This window comes from Pollicipes pollicipes, unplaced genomic scaffold (assembly GCF_011947565.3).
Source record: "Pollicipes pollicipes isolate AB1234 unplaced genomic scaffold, Ppol_2.1 Scaffold_5724;HRSCAF=6776_pilon_pilon_pilon, whole genome shotgun sequence".
Taxonomy (NCBI): domain Eukaryota; kingdom Metazoa; phylum Arthropoda; class Thecostraca; order Pollicipedomorpha; family Pollicipedidae; genus Pollicipes; species Pollicipes pollicipes.
Genome location: NW_023596746.1, coordinates 14,006,679 through 14,029,726, shown reverse-complemented (window position 1 = coordinate 14,029,726; position 23,048 = coordinate 14,006,679). Strand labels below are relative to the sequence as shown.

At 60.0% G+C, this 23,048-nt stretch overlaps 1 protein-coding gene across 1 annotated transcript in view; it reads right to left on the bottom strand.

Annotated features, from left to right (window-relative positions):
• Positions 1-23,048, bottom strand: part of LOC119102543 (transforming growth factor beta receptor type 3) — an 83,385-nt gene that overhangs the window by 7,204 nt on the left and 53,133 nt on the right. The window contains exons 8-14 of the mRNA XM_037225932.1: positions 18,048-18,134; positions 14,037-14,064; positions 12,046-12,117; positions 9,113-9,299; positions 7,066-7,167; positions 5,336-5,580; positions 576-770 (exon numbers count right to left, since the gene is read on the bottom strand). Of these exons, the coding sequence (XP_037081827.1) occupies positions 576-770; positions 5,336-5,580; positions 7,066-7,167; positions 9,113-9,299; positions 12,046-12,117; positions 14,037-14,064; positions 18,048-18,134 (916 nt within the window). The remainder of the gene's footprint in view (positions 1-575; positions 771-5,335; positions 5,581-7,065; positions 7,168-9,112; positions 9,300-12,045; positions 12,118-14,036; positions 14,065-18,047; positions 18,135-23,048) is intronic.

Here is a 23,048-nt window from a genome sequence, read left to right as displayed (position 1 = left end):
CAGGCACATCCACGGCATTTGTTGCGCCAACAACACCTCACCTCGGGCCTTAACTTGGTTGAAACAAGGCATATTTCACGGCAGTAACGTTTCCAGAATCCTTAAAAACCTTCAAATGCTCTCAGAATATAATCCCCAGAATCCTCATAAGCCTCAAGGACAATACATGCATAAAAACATCCAACCATCCTGGAAGGTCGATCACTTCACCACATGCCATCTGTTCCGTCGGAATTCAAACTATACATTCCATCTGCAATATGAACTGATACCTTCTTTAAAATGCCACCCTCAGCACTATATATTCATACGCTCATAGACTCAAAGACGCAAGGATGCTGTTGGTTGTGCATGTGGACACTGTGGTGAGGTGTGACTGTTGGAAAGTGTGAGGTACTGGATAGCAACAGCTCTAGACCGACGAGACCTACCTTCGCCTGACGCGCTTGAAGATCTGACACGAAGTCGCCACTAGTCTACCTATCACGCAAGCAGCTAGATTTCTGCCACATTGATGTTTTAGAGACCATCTGATGACCACCTGACCACCTAACCTGATGCCCGAGAGGCCTGACCTGATGTCGCCGGTTCTGGTTGAGGGTGACCTCCGGGGACGTCCAGCCGGGGTGGGTGCAGCTGACCGGCACCAGACCGCCGTCGTCGTCCGGCTCCGGCGCCGTCTCCTCCCACGGATCAGCCAGGCCTAGGCCGGAGCCGGAGCCCTCGAAGTCCTCGTCGTCCGGCGGCGCGCCCGACGGCACGAAGTGCACCTGCGGCAGCGCGCCGGCCGCGTCAGACGCGGCGGCCGACAGCCGCATGGACGCACCTGTTCACCAGGTGCCAGGGCACGCCCAACGAGCCCAGACTGTCTCAGACAGGCCCGCGCAGCGCATGGGCTGGCGGTGCACGTGATCCGTCTCGAAGGGCGCCCGCTAGCCTCCTTAGCGCGCGGCGCCCAGCCGCCAGGGATCCTCCCCTCGCCGCAGCGACGGAAAGGCCGGCGCCGGGGGACGAGATCAGCTCGGGGAAGTCAACACGCGCCGGCATCACAGCGGACAGGAGTGCCAGCTCCGCGGCGCCACACGGCCTACCCACGAACACTGACCACCATCAGGCAGGGCGTGACGCCGGCCGGCGACGCGTACTGCCACAGGGCACCGCAGCACCGACACCATCTCCGGAGGTGGCAGTGTCCACAGAGGAAAATAAACTAGTGTAGATCACACCACCGGCGAGGCGAAACAGCGGCACGAATTCACATCTAAAGTTCGTTCTACGGCGCCGCTATTCGGGCTTAAAGAGGGCGCAAATTTCCTTTCACGGTCGAAATATTACTCCTAGAGACACACAACCCGGAACACAGGGACAGAGATAGTCCAGAACATATAGACAGAGACAGCCCAGAACACAGAGACAGAGACAGCCCAGAACACAGAGACAGAAATAGTCAAGAACATAGAGACAGAGACAGCCCAGAACACAGAGACAGAGATAGTCCAGAACATAGAGACAGAGACAGCCCAGAACACAGAGACAGAGATAGTCCAGAACATAGAGACAGACAGCACAGAGCACAGAGACAGAGATGGTCCAGAACATACAGACAGAGACAGCCCAGAACACAGAAACAGAGATAGTCCCGAACATAGAGACAGAGACAGCACGGAACACAGAGACAGAGATGGTCCAGAACATAGAGACAGAGACAGCCCAGAACACAGAGACACATATAGTCCAGAACATAGAGACAGAGACGGCCCAGAACACAAAGACAGAGATAGTCCAGAGCACACAGAAACGGAGATAGCCTAGAGCACACTGAGACGGAGGTAGCCCAGAACTCAGAGAAAGAGTGCAGGAACCCACTATTCAGCAGCAGGCCGGTGCTGCATCACGTGGCGCCACTTCGGTCTCGAAAAAAAACAAAGTAAAAAGTACGTAACCCTGGAACAAGTAACGCCTCCTATCGCTTGAACTTTGAGCAACATTTCTCAGAAGAGCACGAGTTTAGCCGTCACGTTCATTCCTGGTGCTGAGGGAAAGAGCCGCCACCACTTCCAACAGTCCAGCCGGCTCAACAGTCAGCGCTCGCCTTCCACTGCCAATATTCCACTGTCCCACCCACCAACTGCCAATCGCGTGATTGCTTCGTCAATACCATTTCTGAGTCAGGCGAACTCTGGCAGCGTTAGCAAGGGCCCTAAAAGGAAGCCAAATATCCTACGTCATTTCATTATCAGAGCAGTCACATCATCAATGCCAGATGGCGGCCCACTTCTAGCAGTGGGATTTGGTGCGCACTCCGCACCATATCGCCCAACAGTCGAGGCACTGAGCCAGCTGCGAGTCTCCGAGTCGGCCCTGCGATCCGCGATAGCTGTGGCCGGTCCCAGCAAGGCCTGCGGGACTGACATTATCGGTGCCCACATATTCATCGAGTGCGCGGACGAGTTAGGTACTCCGCTCACCAATATTTGAAACCTCTCGATGAGTTCCGGTGTCTTCCCGGGGAGGTGGAAGCAGGACATCACACCAATTTTAATGGAGGCGACGAAAAGGAGCAGTCAGACCAGCAAAGTATATCCTTGCTTCACCTCTTTGAAAAGATACTGGAACGGGCTGCGTCTGATGAGCTGCTTCGCCACGCCTGACCTGTATTGTGCCATCATCAGCATGGTTTTTTTCCTTAGGCGTTTGTGCAGCACTAACTCGTGCGTTTAGAGATCAGTTTAGGGGGCCATGTCGGACGGACACCAAACAGATGTCACGTACACTGATTACTTGGATGCTTTTCAGAGCGTTAACCATGAGGTCCTGATCCACAAGTTAAAGCAATCATACCACTTGAGTGCACTGCCATGGTTTGCCTCGCATCTGTCCGACAGAGATCAGAAGATTACCGTCAACGAAAAATCTTCCGACTGGAACCTGGCGACCTCCGGCGTCCCGGAAGGATCACTCTTGGCTACCCTCCCTTTTCATAGTTTATTAAAAATCTTCCGTGCGTCATTGAATCCGGTTGTTTTTTGCATGCCGATGGCGTAAAAACTGTCCGCAAAATTACGTCCCCGTCTGATGGACTGCAGCTGCAGAATGATCTCGATCATCTGGTAGCGTGGTCAGTCGGGTGGGGGCTGACCCTCAGTCCTACACAATGTAAAATATTCACGAGGACAGTTAGGCGTGCTTCCGTTCAGACCAAGATTTCTGTCAATAGAGCTGAGTTTAAACATGCGTGGCGCCATCAGGGACCTTGGCGTGACGTCGGAAACCACACAAACCTTCACTGCACATGTCTCTAACACGGTCGCAGGGGCAGTCGAGCACTTGGCCTTCTTATTAGGTCCTTCCAGGTCGGTACCAACTGGTCAGAATTTAACTGAAGTGCAGTGACGGCTACGTATTTTGCAAACGTGCGATTGGTTTACGAATATTGCAGCATGGTCTGGACGGGGGCGGCTAATGCCCGCACAGTGTGCGTAGATCGACAAATTTAACCGCACAAATAATAAACCACACAAACTTCTTCTTTGGTTGATTACTCACATTTTCTCTGGGTCAACAGCTTCTCTTTCTTATGATATCATTCCGCTTCATTTCCAAAATCCCATCCCTAGCAGCACGAACAGTACAGTACGAATTTCTCTTTCTGAGAAACATCTTCCAAAGTAAGCTGGACCCTCACGTCTTGCTAAGCTACTTCCCCTTGCTTGCGCCGCCTCGATCGACCCGCACGCCAACTCTGCCCGCCGTGCCTCGCGCTCGCGTGCGAGCCGTACAGAACGGTCTGTTTTGCAGACTGCCAAGCGTTGGGAACACTCTCGGCGAGCAACACTAGCGCGAATAGTTTTCGTGACAGTTTTTACATTTTTAGAGTTAAAGTGATCAGGCTGCTTTAACTCTGCAGCATTTTTACTCAGCTCTGAGATGTCTTCCTCAAAAATTATGCTCATACTGCTGTGTATCGGTATTTATTGTGTTTTAATTACACGAATTCACCTGTTCGTGGAGTGCCGCTTCGTTGGCGATGAAATAAATAAACATATAAAATAAATAAACTCACGTTACACCAGCAAAACATAACTAGCTATTAGCTCGGGGCCATAAATCCTCCGACAGCCATTACGCCGAAAAGCGTCGCCTTCCAACTGCCTCTGTTATTACCATCCACAGTGCATGTGCTAATAGTTATGACAATGTGCAACATGCCGGGCCAGCTGACCGTACACCTGCGGTACAGCCGGGCCTGCGCTACAGCGCTACGGCCTGCAGTGCACGAGCCGGGCCCGCGGTACAGCGCTCCGGACTGTGGTACACGAGCCGGGCCTGCGGTACGCGAGCCGGGCCTGCGCTACAGCGCTCCGGCCTGCGGTACGCGAGCCCGGCCTGCGGTACAGGAGCCTGCCCGAGGGACGTGAGGCCGGCCCCGTCCACTGCGCGGTGGTCCGGGGCGAGACGGGTCGGTGGGGCCGCCGACATCAGCCGATCTGGACCGGCCGCCGCCGCCGTACTTGTGACGACCAATCAGCCCCAACCAGCTGAGTGCCAGGGAAAAAACGCGGCACAAGCGCACCACGTCCTCCCAGTACCAACGCAACCGGGTAAGTCGCAACAAGACGGGCGTCAAAGTGACGCCAATAAACCGGTTCGGCGACGTGCGAGGACATCAGGATCTTGCTTCCATAGCTTCCGCTTGACTGAGTTCATTGAGCCTGTTTCAGCACAGCAACATTTTAAATTTTAGTGGAAGAGCACCCAATGTGTGATCCACTCCAGAAGCCGGACGGCCGTACTTTAGGACGGCTCACGACTGTACTAGTCAGCATACACTTAAAACCTGTTTTTAATGGCATTTCGAAGTAACAGGGCCTTCGTGGAAGTGGTACAATAAAGGCCATCAGCACCACCGTCGCCTCAGCAGTGTGAACAAAGACAAAAGGAAGCGACATATCAGCAGGATGAATCGCACGTTGTAACACGACACTTTTAGAGTAGGCGGTGTCAACGGGAAATAAACTCACAATTTTACATAAAAGCCACGAACACGAACAGGGATTCCCACATCCGGCCGTCACTCACGACACGAAATTACCGGGTACTAGTGCGTACCGACAGGGCACTCCAAGCAACAAAGCGTTATACGGCAAGTAGCAAGCCCGTGTTTACTTGTAAAAAGTACACGCAACACAACGATAACTAGCGTATCTACAAAATCCAGCAGGTCAGCCGTACTCCTACAACATCGTGACCGCCGTATCCCACCCTACCACCACCCCGCTGCCGACACAACAGCGCCACCACCCCGTCCCACCTCCGCCGTCCCACGCGTCCGTACCGTGTTCAGGTAGACCGCCTTGCCGTCGACGACGCGCCGCCGCGTCTCGCAGTCGTCGAGTGGCTGGCTGATGACCAGGTGGGACGAGTTGCGGAACGAGCGGCAGGTGGGGTCGGCCAGCCGGAGGGCGCGCACGCGCCGCTCGTCGGCCCGCTCGGCCGGCACGGCCACCACGAGCCGGCCCAGCTCGCAGGTGACGGAGAGCGCGCGACGCAGCACGCCTGACGCGGCGCCCGCGCGCCAGCCTGCCGGAGCGCCGACACGCGGGTCATCGCTGCTCCTGAACGGTCAGAAGTGCTGGCACGGCACAACCAGACAAACCAATGCCCCAATGGATCAACCTGCTCATCCGCAGCGATCGCAAACTTTCTCCGGGCCTTCAGGGCGCGCGGAACGGTCACCCATCGTCGCCAATGTCCCCACCGTCCCATCAGAGCGCAGCGTGCGCGCTGTTTATAGCGCAGCCCGCTCGGCTCGCGTCCGGCCGGTCAGTGGCGGCGTCACGCCGTGTGCGACGTCACAGCGCAGCTCGCTCGGCCGTGACCGCCCGGCACCACGCACCGCCACGTACGGCGAAGGCGGTGGCGATGGCGGCGGCGGCGACAGCAGCGCATCTACCCCGGGACGGTAAACGCCTTCTGGCTGACTAGATGCCTCTACAAACCCTCTACAACTATATATACATACACACACACACATATATATATATATATATATATATATATATATACGCATCTGTATCTATTTATGTATATATACACACACACACACATATATATATATATATATATATATATATATATATATATATATATATATATATATATATATATATATATATATATATATATCACCGTTCTATCTCCCGTCACGTCCCCCCGCGCTCTCACACCCTCACAGGAAGTCGTCAGTCAAGTGTCAACGTGGCGATAGCCGCCGCTCTCCGTGGCGATCACTTGGGCGACGACGGACGCTAGAGCGTGCAGGCGCCCTGCAAAGGCGCTTATCGTGAGTGATTTTTACTCCTGCCCTTGATACCATCTTAATCCCCCGGCTCCTGAACGGTCAATGGCGACATGGCCAACGTCATAGCCATATATGACTCCGCCAATGCCAACTGTCGCAAGCGCCATACTCCCCACGTCGTCCGTACGACACGACAGGTTCCGAGACCACCGAGGCTTTGCGAGTGCCAAGGCCCACGCGCGTCCGTTTCCATGGCGACAACCGCCACGTCACGCCGGCGTTCGCGGCCAAAACATCCGCCGTACCCGTATCAATACACAGCCGGCTCAGCCTCGGAACACGGCCGCGTGCTGCAGGGCCAGTGCGCACTCGCAGCGCCGGTCCGATCCGTGCTACGCGCGCCCCGCTCCCTCCCGACACCTCTTGACGACCGGCCGGCGGCCGAGGGGCGCGGCGTGTAGCGGCGTTCGCCCGCGCGAGCCGTGTGAAACGCCGCCCGCCTCTCCTGCGCGCGCGCGGCCTGGTCGTTAACTGCGCCGCCGGCCGAGCGCGCCGGCGCGCCGCGTGCTACAGCTGGCCGGTCAGCGGCGCCTGCCTCCCTCCCTTCATCCTCCTGCAGCGGGCCGCGCCCGCGCCGATCGTATCTGCGAGACGTGTGCCGTTTGGGCTCCCAGGGGACCCGGCCGAGTGCACGGAGCGCTGTTCCAGCAGGACGTGAGCGCCATTTGCCCTGCAGGCTGCATGCAGGCGGACGCAGTACGCACCGGTCGCCTCTGGCCGTCGCATGTCCCGCTTGCTGCCTGGTGAGCTCTTTTTGGACGCCCTCCGGGTACCTTTTGAGGTTCGTGCCTGGTCCATGAAACCACCTGAAATTACACGGAGGTATGAATTGAATGCGCACCGACCGGTATTTCATATTTGGTCTTGGCTCTTGAGGAGAGAGAACAAAAATATCTAGGAAGTGAAACAAAAAGATGCATTTGCGCTGTGTACACCGCTGGTACCAAAGGGCATTTCTTTAGCAGTACTTGGCAGTAAATACCATGCGCTAGCTGGCCTCAGTGATTGCCAAAACCATTGAAGACTGGCAGCTTGTGATTCTGAAAGTTTCGAACTTCCCAAGTGAGTGCTCGCTTTGTAAACGCATGCTCACACCTGTTGCGCAATTTAAGGCTATTGAGCTGGCAGAAAGCTGTTTATATTGACAGTTTTATTCCAAAGGTGTCAGCCTCTATCAACGGTATTACAAACAATGCTTACAATACTGTGCACCTGTCGCATAATCACCCAGGGCGCATCACAACAAATTTATGGTTGAAATGTCATGCAAGCCACTTTATTATGGCCAAGAACGTCTGGCACATATCAGTTATAGCACCTACCTACCAGCCAAGATGAATCTTTCTCGCCTCATATGCAAGGGTAATGTGACACCCACCTAGCCTTGCACCGACCACGATATATTTGATTTGGGACCAGAGGTGTAGTTTGCTTGTCAGTAGATGGGACTCTACGCCCACCACCCACCCAACTTTGAGAAGAAATTTGATCAAATTCAGGGAGAAAACATAGTCTGTACTATGCAGTTGAGGTTTACCAATTTTCTGTGCCCACCCCTCTCAAAACTTCTGTACAAAACTTCCCCATCAGGGACGCCCGACCGCTGTGCGATCGCTGCCCGAAGGCCAATGCAGCAGGGGTAGAGGGGTTAGTTTATTTCCTCCCTATAGAGCAAACTAGCCCTACATAGTTAGCATCCACTACACCTACTCACCGACGGTAAGGACTACATCACACACGTGGCGGGCTCAAATGTGGGTCAGCAGTCACATTAGCGCCCCTGACTCCCCGCTCGCAAAGCCGCTACTCCACATCCACCCAGCGCCGCTTCGACATACTGACGCCATAAAAGCCCGGCTACCTCTCTGCACGAGCAGCCTTCCCCGCCGAAACCAACGCGATCCCAACCAGCGTCTACGGCGCCCTGAACGTGTGCCCCGTCCTGTCTCGTCCCGCTCCGGCAGCGCCCGTGCCCGTGCCTCGTCGAGCCGGGCGGCACGGCACGGCGCTGTTGCCAGCAGCGACCGACGCGTCCATTCAGCGGCGAGCCGGGCGGCCGGCGCGCTGCAGTCGACCTGCCGTGGAATGTGAACGCCGCCGGCCGTCGCCAGCTTCCTGGACGGGCTGCATTCCAGGATCCGCCCGGCAGCTAGAACGGAGCCGGTGGCCGGGCCGGCGCCGCGCTGGGGCGCGCGACACACGCGGCCCCGGCACGGTCGGTCTGCCGGCCTGACGTGACCTGCCTGGTGACCCGGCTCGTCGTCCAGGCGGAGCCGACTGACTTTTGACCTCACACAGCCTCAGGTGACAGGCCTGGGACCTCACCCGTCTCTCACCTCCCCACTGACCTGAGACCTGACCCGTCTCTCCCCTCGGTGACATGAGACCTGACCCGTCTCCCTCCTCCCCACTGACCTGAGACCTAATCTATTTCTCCTCCCTAATGACCTGAGACCTGACCCGTCTCTCCTCCTCACTGACCTGAGACCTGACCCGTCTCCCCTCCCCACTAACCTGAGACCTGACCCGTCTCCCCTCCCCACTGACCTGAAACCTGACCCGTCTCTCCCCTCCCGCTGACCTGAAACCTGACTCGACTCTCCCCTCCCCACTGACCTGAGACCTGACCCGTCTCCCCTCCCCACTGACCTAAAACCTGGCCTGTCTCTCCCCTCCCCACTGACCTGAGACCTGACCCGTTTCTCCCCTCCCACTGACCTGAGACCTGACCCATCTGCCATCCTCACTGACCTGACGCCGAGTGCAGCCCGATGTTGAGCCGATGGGCGGCCAGGGAGCGGATGTACGCCACCGGCGGCCCGCTCGAGTAGCCCACCGCGAAGATGACGAGGTCGTTGAACGAGTCCGGCAGGCGGGTCAACTTCACCTTCAGTGACACGGACTTGTCGAGGCTGTCGTTCACCACGGGAAACTCGGTCTGCGCGAGAGACGACGCGCTCAGCTCCCGCCGCCCGCGCGCCCGCCGCCGCTGCAGTATTGCATCATCCTGGGCCACCCACGCGGCAAGCACACACACACACAGGGACGTACATGGCGGCGCCCGGTACCGCCATGCGCCGAGCCAGCTCGGACGCGTCGCATGCAGACGCAAACGCAGCGATAAGGGCCGATGGACACCTGCGCACGTTGGGACATACTGCGCAGGGCGCACTAGCGGTGTGCACGTCCGAGGCTGCGGGCGGCTGGGCGATGGTAGCCATCGGCGTCAGGCGGATCGACCCGACCAAACCGCACGGCCGTGTCGGCTGCGGCGTCGGCGGGGCGTCCGTCCACACACGGTGGACACAGCTCAGATAGCGTCCGTGAAGCCTGTTAGCAAACGCAGCAGTGACCTCCCGACCGACTCCGGCGGCGACCAGTTCCGTTCGTCCGAGTCTGCGCACGACACTGTCCTCGTCACAGAGCAGGCGCGGCATCGGCGCAGGATTTCATCGTCAGGCCCGTAAGCCGGGGTAACGTTCCCGCGGCACACTCGGGGTCACTCGCCCCCAGCCTGCGCCGGCTCTGCGACTCCACAGGGCCTGCGAGCTGAGCGTCTCGCCGGCCACTCGGTGGCGTCCGCTGTCGCCGCGGCCCAGCCTGCCCGCTACGGTGCAGAGCGGCCGCGGCCGGGCCACTCGAGCGCTCTCGGTGCAGCTGCGGCCGGAGCCGGACGGCTGGATGCAGTGCACGGCTCCCACCGTCGCTAATCGCGGACCGGGCTGAGAGTGCCTGGCCGCTCGGCTCCTTTAAAGGGATGACGGCAGCCAGTCTAAGAGCTCAGAGCGCCGCCCCGCAATCAGCAATGGCCTGAATAGCGCTGGCGGTCGGGACAGCACAGACCGACCGGCGCAGCGCAGCGCAGCGCCCGAACACTGCGCCACAAACGTCGCCACGCCACGGAGCAAAGGTCGTTCCCCCGCCCCCCACCCCGGGAGTTCCCACCCTGAGAGTCTTCCCAAACGACGCGCCGACCGGCTGACGGGCTCAGGGGTGGCCGCCGCCCTGGAGGCGGCGCACGGCCCACCCCCGGCGCCATCGGGCGCGGGCCGCTGGCCCCCGTCCGCCGGCCGCCGGCGACAGCCGCCGCCGCTCAGAATATCTGAAACATGACGCCAAATTTAGATTGGCCAGCACGTGGCGGCGGCCGCGTGCCATCCGCCCACCGTGCCTCTGTTTAGCCGGGGGCGGACGGCGCCAGGCGGGGGCGCGGCCATTTCGGTCCCGACCGTGACATTCCGCCCGGCCGGGGGCCACGGTGTGGCCCGGCGCTCGGTCACCACGCACGGCCTCGGGGCCTCGATGCCTCGGAGCCGCCCGCTGCCGGTCAGGCCGCGGCGGCGCGAGCGCACTCGGCCCCGGCTTGCCACCGCCCTGAGCCGGGGTCGACAGGGTGCACGTGGAGGGGTAGTACGGGTTGGCGTCACGTCGTCGGCAGCGTGAAGGAGAGTGTCACCCTGATGGAGTGAGCCGTGACTGCGCTCGACCCGTGGAGGAGCCGCGCTCCAGAGCACCAGGGGATAGCGAACAAATCAGCTACACACAGCCAGCTACACAATCTGAGGCTAATTCTTCGGGCAGCGTTTTCACACCATTTCTGAAGTTCAAATAGTAGTCCAGCATGCTAAGCGTTCATTGGATTACCCGGAGCATTGAGGCCCATGCCAGGACCTCCTCAGCTCCACAAACGAGGCAGACCATCTTCAGGCGGCTGGTGGTGACCATCATCAAACGCAGCCGCGCCGCCGGATTGGCGACACTGGCGTGCACGAATTTCAGAGGTCGTGGCAGCCGTCCTCAGCGATATGGCACGGATCAAGATATCTGGACGTAGATATCTCGGAACTAGGACGGAAACGTAAATCACAGAACAACCTTACTGAATTAGCGAGAAGATCAAGGCCGCGACGCTCCAGCCTCGGAGTAATTGAGCGACGCTCCCAATCAAGTCCAGCCTGCTTTCGGTCTCACCGCACCGAGCGCCGGCTGGCCGGGGCGAGCCGACAGTCGGCAGGAATCAAGGCACGACGCTAGCTTATCCGCTGAAGTCACCCAGCATATCACCCCGACTCCGATCTAGCGCCGCTCAAATGCTACCACCAAAAATGGGAAGGCATCCCAGCAGTGTTCCAAAGTTTTTTTCGAATCATCATTTCATCCAAATTGGTCCCGAACGTCTTGTATTGGTTCGCCACATCATGACTCCGTTCTATTCTGTCCGATCCGATGGCGTTTGATCCAGTCTGATCTGATCTGATCTGATCTGATCTAAACTCATCATCATGACCGGCGGCGCCCACAACAAAGTAACAAAACGCAGACTAACAAAACAGCCGAGACGGTGCTTTGGCTAGCGAGTGCACACGAAGACGGATGCTGTTAGACACAAACTCTAACGTGTTTGACGGTCTTGTGGCAGCCTCGAAAGCTAACCTTTGGCGCCAGTGCTCCAAGTGAGCTACGATCGAAGACAAATCTACGTCAACTACAACAGATGCTCTTCATCGATACTGGGATGTCATCCAGAATAGCACCAATCGCAGTGATTAGTTACGAGCGGTGGCATGACACGTTGCACGTACAAAAACTCTGCGAGCATGCATACTTATAAATTGAGACCGCTTCTCCCATATCAACCATATGTCAAGCAACGGCAAACCGCTCTGCTAGGGGCTACTACTCACCACCACCAAAATGTCGCCGGAGAACCTCTCGGTCATCAGCGACCAAGTGACCGGCATGGCCGCCTTCAGCAGCTGGAACGGGGGCGTGCTGACGTCAGAGTCGGTCGTGGTGACGTCAGCCGCTCGAGCTGACCTCGGTAACCGGGCGCGCGGCGGCCAGAGCGCGCGCGCGCACACACACACACACACACACACAGAGATGCGCACGCGGCAGGCAGAAAGTTGATAAAAGGAGCCGCTGGCACCCAGCCCCGTGGAGATGTGTCGGTGGATATATATCGAGCTGCAACTGTTTTGAGACATGACGCCCGCTCAGCAGCCAAAACAAGAATGGACGCAAGACGTGCTGGTGGGCGTTGCGTGGAAGGCAGACGGCTGGTCCGATTCCTAGATAAAGATCCAGCTGCATACTCCGACTACGGTCCTCTAGGAAAGCCGGGACCGATGCCCAAAGAGGGGCGCGTGCAAGCGCTACAGATTCCTCAGGACTATTTGGCCAGGCGCCTGAGGTAAACCGGCCGCTTCTTCAGCCTATTTTTGTGGGTGAGTCACAATCTGCGCAACATGCCTCTCTGCGACGGACCACTGACCCACCACCACTCTCACCCGCATCGCTCAATACGTCTAAGCCCGAAAGCGCACAGCAACACGGCTTATTCGTATCGAGGCAGCTTGGGGCAAAAGACAGGCCGGACAAACGCGCGGCTGCGATAGGCTGCCGCTTTTACGAGGAAACCATTGATGGTAATTTGTCTTGGAATTACAAACTGAAATCCTCCAGTGTCAAAATACGGCTGGTGACTAGGCGTTCATTGCATTCTGGGGGCCAATTCTGCTTCTCTTTCCATTAGAGCCGTGCACAACTTGTTCTTGTCTATTTGCGGCCTTTGCTTCGCGAAATATGTCTAGATGACTCCAATTTAAAGCCAAATCAGCCGATGTCACTTGAAGCCACTACAAAAGCGGACACTTAATACATGCCTCGTAAGCCTAGCTCTCGCACCCCAACGAATCTTGTGACCTTCCGCGGCTGATAGCCTGAAACCCTGGGCCAATGCATCAAAGCCCTCAGGCTATTTCTATGCGGTGTGTCGCCGCCAGGCGACTGATTATGAATAGTCGAAATGCAAGTCAAATATTTAATGCAAGCCTAATGAACAAACTCAAGTACAGAAATGGTTTGGGATTAGGCCACATACAACCGCGCGGGGTAAAACCAGCGCACGCAAAACCAGCTCCGGAATGATGAACACATTCTTCGATGCTATTTTCACCACAGACGCAGCGCCCGATACGACGTGAACTCGCTCCGGTGGGTCCCCGGCCAGGTACGCTCGTGATTACAAACACCGCCAGCTGTGCCCGTGCGCCCTCGGCGGACACGGAACCGGTGCAGTCACCGGGCACCGGCCAACTCGGACAGTGTCGTCGGCACCGACCCTCGGCCGTGCGGCATTCCAAGGAAAACATTGAAACTGACAACATTACACCCTTGAACTGTTCGAGATCGATGGTCATAACGCTGTTACCGCCGTGTACGTACCCCGAGGCGCGGTGGCGGCATGCCATTCAGATCTGTGCTCCGCTGTCCTCGGTTAACAAACGCGCCGCGTGCAATGGCTCGTTTGTCCCACCCGTTCGGCACGTGTTTCATGGCACAATACGACCAACGGCCGCAATTCGGCCTTAAACGGCGCGAGGCCTTACTGCGACGCAGCATTCGCACGCGTGGTCAGCGAATGTTCAACGGCATAACAGTCATAACAGAGTTGGCGTGAACGGCTACACCGGTTCGGGCCTTTGTTCCTGAGCGCCAGCCCGCCGGCAAGCACGCAAGACTTCCCGGAGCTTTCGCTGAGGGCGGCCGCTGGCGCCGCTGCAGCCTCAGCCCCGCCCCAGCGTGACTAGCGAGTCCGTGCGTGTGTGACCCCAGCGTCGATGCGTGCCGCACACACCGGCTGCGCGGGAGGCCGCGGCCCGGCAACACTCACCAGGGTGACGTTACCCGACTGCCGCTCCCTGAAACAGAAACTGACGATCAGTCCGCGAGTCCTGACCCGCCCGCCGACACAGCACCGGCACAGGCGACCAGCACAGACGACCGGCACAGACGACCGGCACAGGCGACCGGCACAGACGACCGGCACAGGCGACCAGCACAGACGACCGTCGTAGACGACCGGCACAGGCGACCAGCACAGACGACCGGCACAGACGACCGGCACAGACAACCGGCACAGATAACCGGCACAGATAACCGGCACAGGCGACCAGCACAGACGACCGGCACAGACGACCGGCACAGACAACTGGCACAGATAACCGGCACAGATAACCGGCACAGGCGACCAGCACAGACGACCGGCACCGGCGACCACCAGCACAGCCGACCGACACAGACAGCCAGCACAGACGACCAGCACAGACGACTGGCACAGACGACCAGCACAGGCGCCTGGGGCACAGAAGACGTCAAAAGCATGGGGGAGTACACGTCTTCAGCCAGTTATGTCATGCACCATAAAATGGTTTTACGTTTCACTTCCACAAGCTGGGGGTGGGGGAGGGGCAACAGCAACCCTGGTCGCCTGTTTCCCATGTCCCTGCCAGCACCTGACTGACCAGCCCTGCAGCCCTGTAGGGTAGCCGCGCGCCCCTCGCCCTCCCCCTCTGCCATGGCCGGGGATCACCAACCTCGCCGCACACAAGGACCCACCCGCCAGCGTGCCGCCCCGCCTACAGCCGACGACGTCACACGGCCGTGCTATCAGAGCCGTTGGTAGCTCAGTACCGGAGATCAGAGCTCCGCGGCTCCCGCGAGCCGCGCCGGCGCAGCACGCGCTGCCCGCTGAACAGGCGCCGCGCGCTGCCGCCTCCGCTGCCGCCCCCCGAGCTAACGGCGGGGACAGAGCCTGATCCCGGAAGGACACGGTAGAGGCGAAACCGTGTAAGGAGGGTAGAATCGTCCGGCGATGTTAGCGCACCATCCGCCCAACGTTTGCGTGACGTCACTGGATCATTCTCTCAGCAGGTGCTGCACACGGCCCTGCGCGTTGCGAAAAAATCCGCACGGAACACCTGCTCGCCTGTTGGTTTGTGATCTCAGCTACGCCGAGGTCAACTTTGGAGTGAATGGTCGCTCTCTCTGGGATTTATCCCGGCGATGTTGACAGATGTTATCTTATCAAAAAGTGGCCTCGGTGTGGCTTCATAACAAACTTGACCTAGCTTCATAACAAACTTGACCTAGACTGCAGGCCCGCGGCCCGCCCCTCCGCTTTTGGTCCGGAACAGTGAGAACGGAAGCCGCTGCGGCTCGCTTCTCCTCAGCCCTAGACTTCCAACACGAAGTTCTCAAACAGCTCTAAGCCGACGCCAGGGACTCGGCTACAGTCGGCACACCTCATGCCAGGCACCCCAAGCGGCGACATCCAAAACGACGACGCAGCATTCTGTGGGAGAGCAGGCAGCTGAGCCCACTGGCTGACCAAAAACCGCTCCGTCGAGCTCGCCAGCACCGGACAACTTCCGCTCGCGCCGTCGCACCCGCCGCGGCCGTCGCACCAGCCGCGGCCGGCGCACCAGCCGCGGCCGTCGCGGCTCCCAGTCCCGTCGCCGAGGCGCCAAACATCGCCGCCAGCGCAGCAGCCCCGCCGCTAGCGAATGAATCGACGCCGGCGAGCCAGGCCAAGCCGGCCGCTCGCCAGTCCAAGCTCGCGCGAAGCCAACCTCCGCCGCCAGGAATCACATACGCCGTCATGTCACAGCTCCGTGGCATACCTCACTGGCGAGAAATTACAAACGCTGAGAGAAGCATTACAGCATTGCTACACGCTTCATTCAACATCTGAAACACTTAACGACGTGTGCTGCGCCGTGTGCGGCATTTCCGTCGCGATGTGGCGACGGAGCCGGCGGCGCGGTAGCGGCGGAGCCGAAAGGCCCCAGTGACGTCATCACCCTGTACTGAGCCGCTCGGCACCTCGCCAACAGAAAATCGCGTGACGCCATCCTGCTGGGTACACGGCCCTCCCCACCGCCGGCACGGCCCAGCACCGTCGGCTCCGGTAGCTCTTGTCGTCGGCGCCGCCGCCGCCGTGAGTGCGAGTCGACCTTGAGCGCCAGCTGATCGGCCGATAGGGGGCGGCAGGCGCGAGCGAGCCGCGTCGCCGACTGTCGCCGGCCGCGCCATGCCAGAGGTGCATTAGCGGGCAGAAAGGCGGCCGCCAGCCGTCCGGCAGCGATAAGCTGGCGCTGAAGAGTGCTGAAACGGGCGGGTGACGCAGCACCCGGCAGCAGCGGGCTCGCCGGGCCTGGACGGCGGGGCGGGGCGCGCGCTCCGCGCAGCACGCCGTCGCAGCCCGGGCGTAGGCGGCCTGCTGCCTCTGCGGCGGCGCGTGCCGCGGTCTGCGTGCCGCGGTCCGGAGCGCGGCGCGATGTCGCCTGGGCCAGCCCCGGGCTGAGCGGCGCCCAGCCGCGCCTGTCACCATCGCGACACCAACACGAGCGCGTCGCGCCGCTGGCCCCCACAACCAGCGGTCGGCGTCCGGGCGCACAGGCGAATCTGCTGGGGCGGGTGACGTCACAGCGAGCCAGGACTTAAGCCGATCACGCAGTCCGCCCGTCACGCCATCATGTCACGTCACGCCATCGCAGTTTTGCTGACACGTCTGAGCTGCGCATCGCTAGCACGCCAGATTTCCCGGCGCATTGCATCAAAACAACCCCGATGCACCTCTCGCTCCAACCGAATCGCGGTGCAAAATACCATCACACACGGCCTGCACGTGCAGCTGCATCTTGGCCGTGATCTGATAAGAACGTGGTGGATTTTTACACCACACCAAAGCTGCCCCGGTGGTAAATATTAGTCACGAGGAGATCAAACGATTTTGCACACTACATATGATAAATGAGCGAGGCGTCACGACAAATCAAGCATTCCTCCCCAAAAAGTTAGTACGCTGGGTACCCACGCGCCCTTAACAAAGAAACAATATACGAATCGCACAACCGAATGATCTTCACCTTCAAAAGCACCATACCGGATCCAACACAGCATATGCCGACACGACAGACTCACTTTCAAGGCTAAACCAGGCACGCGTTCGTCCCAGAAATTTTCCAGAAGCCAGAATGACAGCGGCTGAGTGACGCCGCCGCAGGACAAAGATCGCGCAATATCATCCAAAGATGGAACATCCCTGGGAACAGCGAGTCTGATCGCGCTTCTTTCCATTCAGCGGGTCGGTCGGCGGTGACGGAACACGTCGTGCCCATGGCAATCGCCGCTTTTCAAGCAGAGCTTCCTTCCCTTCTCGCCTCACGCCTGCAGTTCTTAACACTAACCCGTTCGAAGCCCAGTGCAAACCACCGACGGCGTCACATAAAATTGCAGATGCATTGCATCGCATTGCAAAGCATCGCATAACTCCAAGAATGGACGCTGGCCCTGGGTCGGAATCTGAGTTCTGAACGCTTTAATTTCAAGTGGTATGAAGCGTATCTATCCAACAACTTTCTGGTCGTGCTCCAATTGGTATTCACACACGTGGCTATGGTCCCCCTTTCGCAGCGTTCTTTGAGTGCCTTGGCGCGAGGACACGTTCGAAAACAAGGCGAGTAAACGTGATGCTATTGAGAGTCGACCGCCTTGTCTTCTTGGCAGCCGTTATCACGTCGCGTGCTGCATACTGCGCTCGCTTCAAGGCCCTGCTAGTCGAGAGATGACGCGGCGCTAAAGACCTTAGCAGCTGGACGCGACGATACATAATTCAGCAGTCTTTCCATCCATTCCCAGGGCGGCGGGGAGGGAAGACGGGGGGGGGGGGCAATGACTGAGCCTGGACGACCGCTAGTGTCTGAAAACGGCCCCGGCACTCGGTGTCCGAATGTGTCCGAACACAACGGACACGCTGTTTCCGAACGCGACTCACTTTGTGCCCGAACGCGACCTACGCTGTACCCAAACACGGCCCACCCGGTGTCTGAACACGACCCACCTGGTGTCCGACGGCGACAGGCGGATCGTGACGTCGCTGTCACTGAAGGTGCGGTCCGTCTCGGCCACCTCGATGACGTACACGTCCCTGCAACAGGTGGGGGTCGCCGTCAGCCGTCAGCGGCACCCGCCCCGGCGGCCGCGGCGCACCAGCCGTGTCCGCGTCAGGGCGCACAGGTCAACACGCAGCGCACCGACCACCGCTGAGGCCGAGCTGTCAGGCCCCGTGGAGACAGACAAACGGCGAGACAAGACTGCAGCCGCCGGCCGAATGTAGACCCCATCGGAGCAGCTTTCCGTAATAAATAATCAATCAAATCAAAGTGACACACGGGCCGCAGGAGATGAGGAAGCCTTCTCAGAACTCAGCGAAGGAGCGGCGGGTTGGGGCTCCCTTTTAACCGTGTTGACGGACCAGGACCAGGACAAGGCCTTTGCCGTGACTACGAGTCGTGACTCCAGCCAGCGAGCCTGACTCCTGCTCCTATCAGCAGACACATTCGTCCGACCCGACAGCACTGGAGCAGTCCCTCACAGCGCGAGGACACCGGCAATAGAGCCTTCCCCTTCCATTGAAGTGGGCACGGAGATAGAATACATCCTTTCAGAGCGACTAAACAGACGGTTTGTCTAGCCAGGAGCCGAAAGCACGTGCCATGTCACACAGACCGCTGCTCAGGATATCCTGCGAATCTCACAGCACAGCAAGTTTTGCCCGAGGAGGCTGGAAAGTTCCACTGCGCTTCTGATAACATGGCCGATGAGGATGACGCTCGGGGATGGCCGTGCCTGCCCGCGCGGCAGTAACGGCCACATCAACGCATTTCCCATTGCTTCCGTTATGTTAATGATATATCTCAGCCATCAAATGACACTCCTACAGCCGTAAGTGCCCTACAGTCAACAACAATTCACGCTTAATAGATTTTACGCCTTTTGACAGATTCCCAGCGTCACCACCCGCCAGGCGCGTTCAAAAGCGTACGCTGCCACCGCCTGAACTTCAGCACTGAGTGGTCCGGGCAATTACCCTAATGACAATTCCATTTGCCCTTTTACGTCCGGCGCGTCCATTTGTCGGCAGTGTCCAGCGGCCGTCGCGTCGCCTCCCGTCGCAGTGGCTGGCCCGAGCTGAGTCACCCCACCATCGCCCGGCAACGCTGCCGGCCGACGGCTGATTCCGGGCCCAGCGCCTGTGCCGGCCGACGGCTGATTCCGGGCCCGGTAACGCTGCCGACGGACGGCGGATTCCGGGCCCGGCTCCTGCGCCGGTGCGGACGCGTCAGCTTCGTAGCCGTGTGCTAAAGGTTGCCGGGCTCCAACGCACTTCGATGTCTTTAAGGTGAGCAAAACGCAAAAAGCCGTTCTGTCAGACGCTTCAGGCGGTGTAGACCCCGAGGAGCCCAGCAGTGGCCGTGCCCCTGTTGAGGGTCGGGTGGCGCCGCCGAGGGTCACGGCCGTCCGGGGGGGGGGGGGGGGTCAGCCGGACGCGATGAGTGCGCCCGCGCCTGGCTTCCGTCGCCGCGACAGGGGCGCCGTCGGACGCCGCCGGATCGGCAGCGGGACGGTCCAGCCTGCAGAGGCGCACCGGTCCCCGCCGGCCGCCCCAGAGCGAGGCTGGCGCGTGAGCGGCGCGTCAGGTGGCGGCGAGCTACAGAAGCGCGCCGCGCGCTGCGACGCTCGTCGGTCTCAGCCGGCCGCCCCGGAGCGAGGCTGGCGCGTGAGCACCGCGTCAGGTGGCGGCGAGCTGCAGAGGCGCGCCGCGCGATGCGACGCTCGCCGGTCTCAGCCGGCCGCCCCGGGGCGAGGCTGGCGCGTGAGCAGCGCGTCAGGTGGCGGCGAGCTGCAGAGGCGCGCCGCGCGATGCGACGCTCGCCGGCGCGTGAGCGGCGCGTCAGGTGGCGGCGATGATGGGCTGGGGAACGACGACCGGGAGCAGGAGCAGACGCGACTTTACAGGCCAGCCTAATCCGGAGGTCATCGTTCTCCGGCGGCCATTCACCGCATTGGTGCATGAGACTTCTGCACACTTGTGAACAAGCAAGGAGAAATGTCCGGGAATACTACGAGGAAAGACCAAGGACAACAGCAAATCAAAGAGGAAAGGGGACGAAGCGACCTAGATGGGAAGCACAAAGAGGTGTGGCGTATATTGCACACATCCTAGTGCCCACGGTAAACAGCTTGATCATCCTACTCACCAACCATCTCAAACTGCATGCCGAGCAGCAAAGGAGTCATTTGCATCCCGAATCAACTTGGCAATGTATAACAAGGCTCGCCGGCCCACCACCATTCAACGGCTTGAAAATGGCATGATCAAGTGAGCCGCCGAAGCTCAAGGAGCAAGCGTTGATCGATCTGGCTCCGAACCATCGAGCTTATCAAAACCGCGACCTTCACAAGTTACAAGCTAAAACGTCGCTGCCATGTCCTCCGCTTTCTTATCACAAACAATATCGCATTCGGTTGTGAAGCTTGGATGTCCATGAGCTCATCCGATATTCGTAAGTGCAGTACTGACATAGCGGAACTGGGGACCGCGCAGACAGAGGGACCAAGATGAAACGCGTCACCTGACCAGCACAGTACGACATGTCAATCGTGTTGGACATTGGTATGAAGTCCTACCCCTGGTCCATGGCATTAGACTTGCCAAATAACCGCCAGATATAACCATTGTAAGTATTAAGGGCATTGTCCAAAAGCAGCTCCTGGCCATACTAAACATTCCGCTACCCATTTACAACACTGCCAGAAATAGGCTATATGGTTTCGGAGCTCAGCGAAACGATCACACCGGTAATGGGCCAGGACAGTCAAGCTACACTGTGTGATGATGGCGGCGCCGTAAACGTCACGGAGACGGAGACAGATGACAGCGCCGGCAGTGAGCCGAAGCAAGTACGCGATGCTCCTGCCCAGGGGGCCGGACCTGCCCGGAACAGCCGGACCTACCCGAGGCAGCCGGAGCAGCCCAGGGAGCCGGACCTGCCCGGAGCAGCCGGACCTACCCGAGGCAGCCGGAGCAGCCCAGGGAGCCGGACCTGCCCGGAGCAGCCGGACCTACCCCAGGCAGCCGGAGCAGCCCAGGGGGCCGGACCTGCCCGGAACAGCCGGACCTGCCCGGAGCAGCCGGACCTACCCCAGGCAGCCGGACCTACCCGAGGCAGCCGGACCTGTCCAGGGAAGCCGGACCTTCCCGGGCAGCCGGACCTGTCCAGGGAAGCCGGGCCTGCCCGGGGAAGCCGGACCTGTCCAGGGAAGCCGGGCCTGCCCGGGGAAGATGGGCTTGCCCGGCGAAGCAGGATCTGCCCGGGGCAGACGGACCTGTCCAGGAAGCCGGACCTGCCCCAGGAAGCCGGACCTACCTTGGCGAGTGCCGCCACCTGCCCGGGCAGACGGACCTGTCAAGGAAGCCGGACCTGCCCCGGGAAGCCGGACCTGCCTTGGCGAGTGCCACCACCTGCCGGTGGGCGCGGCTAATCTACGCCCATCGACTGTCGACGCCATCCCACCACGCAGAGACTCGAGTTAGTGGCCGCCTGTCAGCGCCGTACCCGGTGACCCCTGCAGGAGCCGTGACCGGCGCCGAGGCCGGCTGGTGACCGACGCTCTCCCCACCCCGGCCGGCCTGTCAGCCCCGTACCCGGGACCTCTGCGGTAGTCGTAACCGGCGCCGAGGCCGGCTGGTGACCGGTGCTCACCCGACCCCGGCCGGCCTGTCAACGCCGTACCCGGTGACCCCTGCGAGAGCCGTGACCGGCGCCGAGGCCGGCTGGCGACCGGTGCTCACCCGACCCCGGCCGGCCTGTCAACGCCGCACGTGAGCAGCAGCCGGTGGCGTGCGCTCCGCCGGCTCCAGCAGACAGGCGGCACTGCACGGTAGCCGCGCCGCTCCTCTCCCAAATGAGCGCCGAAAGGTCACCGAACACCGGCAGGCAAGTGACTGCCGAGTAGCGCGCCGGAGCGCGGCCCTGTCTCTCGGGCGGGCGTCATCCTCCGGCAAAGACCAGACCGCAGAGAATGCGGCGCAGCTGGCCCCTGCCACGGACGGCCGGGCCCGCACGGCGGCCGCTGTCTGGAATTCCCCGGACGCACGAGCGGCTCTTCACGACAAAAAATGTGCCCGACGACGTAGCCTGGTCTGGATAAGAGGAAGCGGGGGCGTCGTACAAGCCCGGGACGGCTGGAGTCTGAGCCGGGCCGCACCCGACCAGAGCAGCGCTGCGTTGAGACAGACGACCGCGTGGGCGCCGCGGCACGCCGCGACGCTCCCCTTGCCGGCGCCGGCGCCGCGGCGTCATGACTCAGACCTCCCGGAACCATTCTGCGTTATCTGTCCCAGCACGCGAGGCCCACACGCAAGACGCCTTATGCGGCGGCGACGCTCGACAAACGGAGCCTCCGGCACGGCTCAACACGGCCGGCCGCCCTGGTGCCGGCCGCTGTCCAGTGCGTGGGCGGCCCGCCCACGGAGACTGGAACCCGTCAGCCTCGGTGGAGCGACGGAGGGGAGGGGAGGGGGCAGCGGGTGGGGTGGGGTGGGGTGGGGTGGGGGGGGAGGCACTCCAGCGTGTTTCTCGGCCAGCTTTCCATGGGCCGTTCGCAGTCACCCTGAGCTCCTTTCCGGCCTGGTGGGTCAATGCAACGGGCCCATTCCATCCCCACAGTGGAGAAGAGCTGCAAGTAGCAGCACACCGTCGACCCGCACTGCGCAGTCCGTGGCGGGGACGCCAGGCATTCAGCACTTGTTCACCAGGCACGATACTGACAAGATCTCCCTACACACAGCAGCCGAGCGCACTTCCTTTGCATGTGTATCTCCTCTATACTGCTCGATTAGTTGGGTGATTGACGCTTTGGGACAAGAACAAACCATCTGAAACAACATCGAGTCTCACCGACCAGCCGATCTCCTCCGCAGCGTCAGCCTCCATTTCTGCCGCGTCCATGGACGGGAGCAAGCTAGCTCTGCCAAGTCTAAGGCGGATTCTTTGAT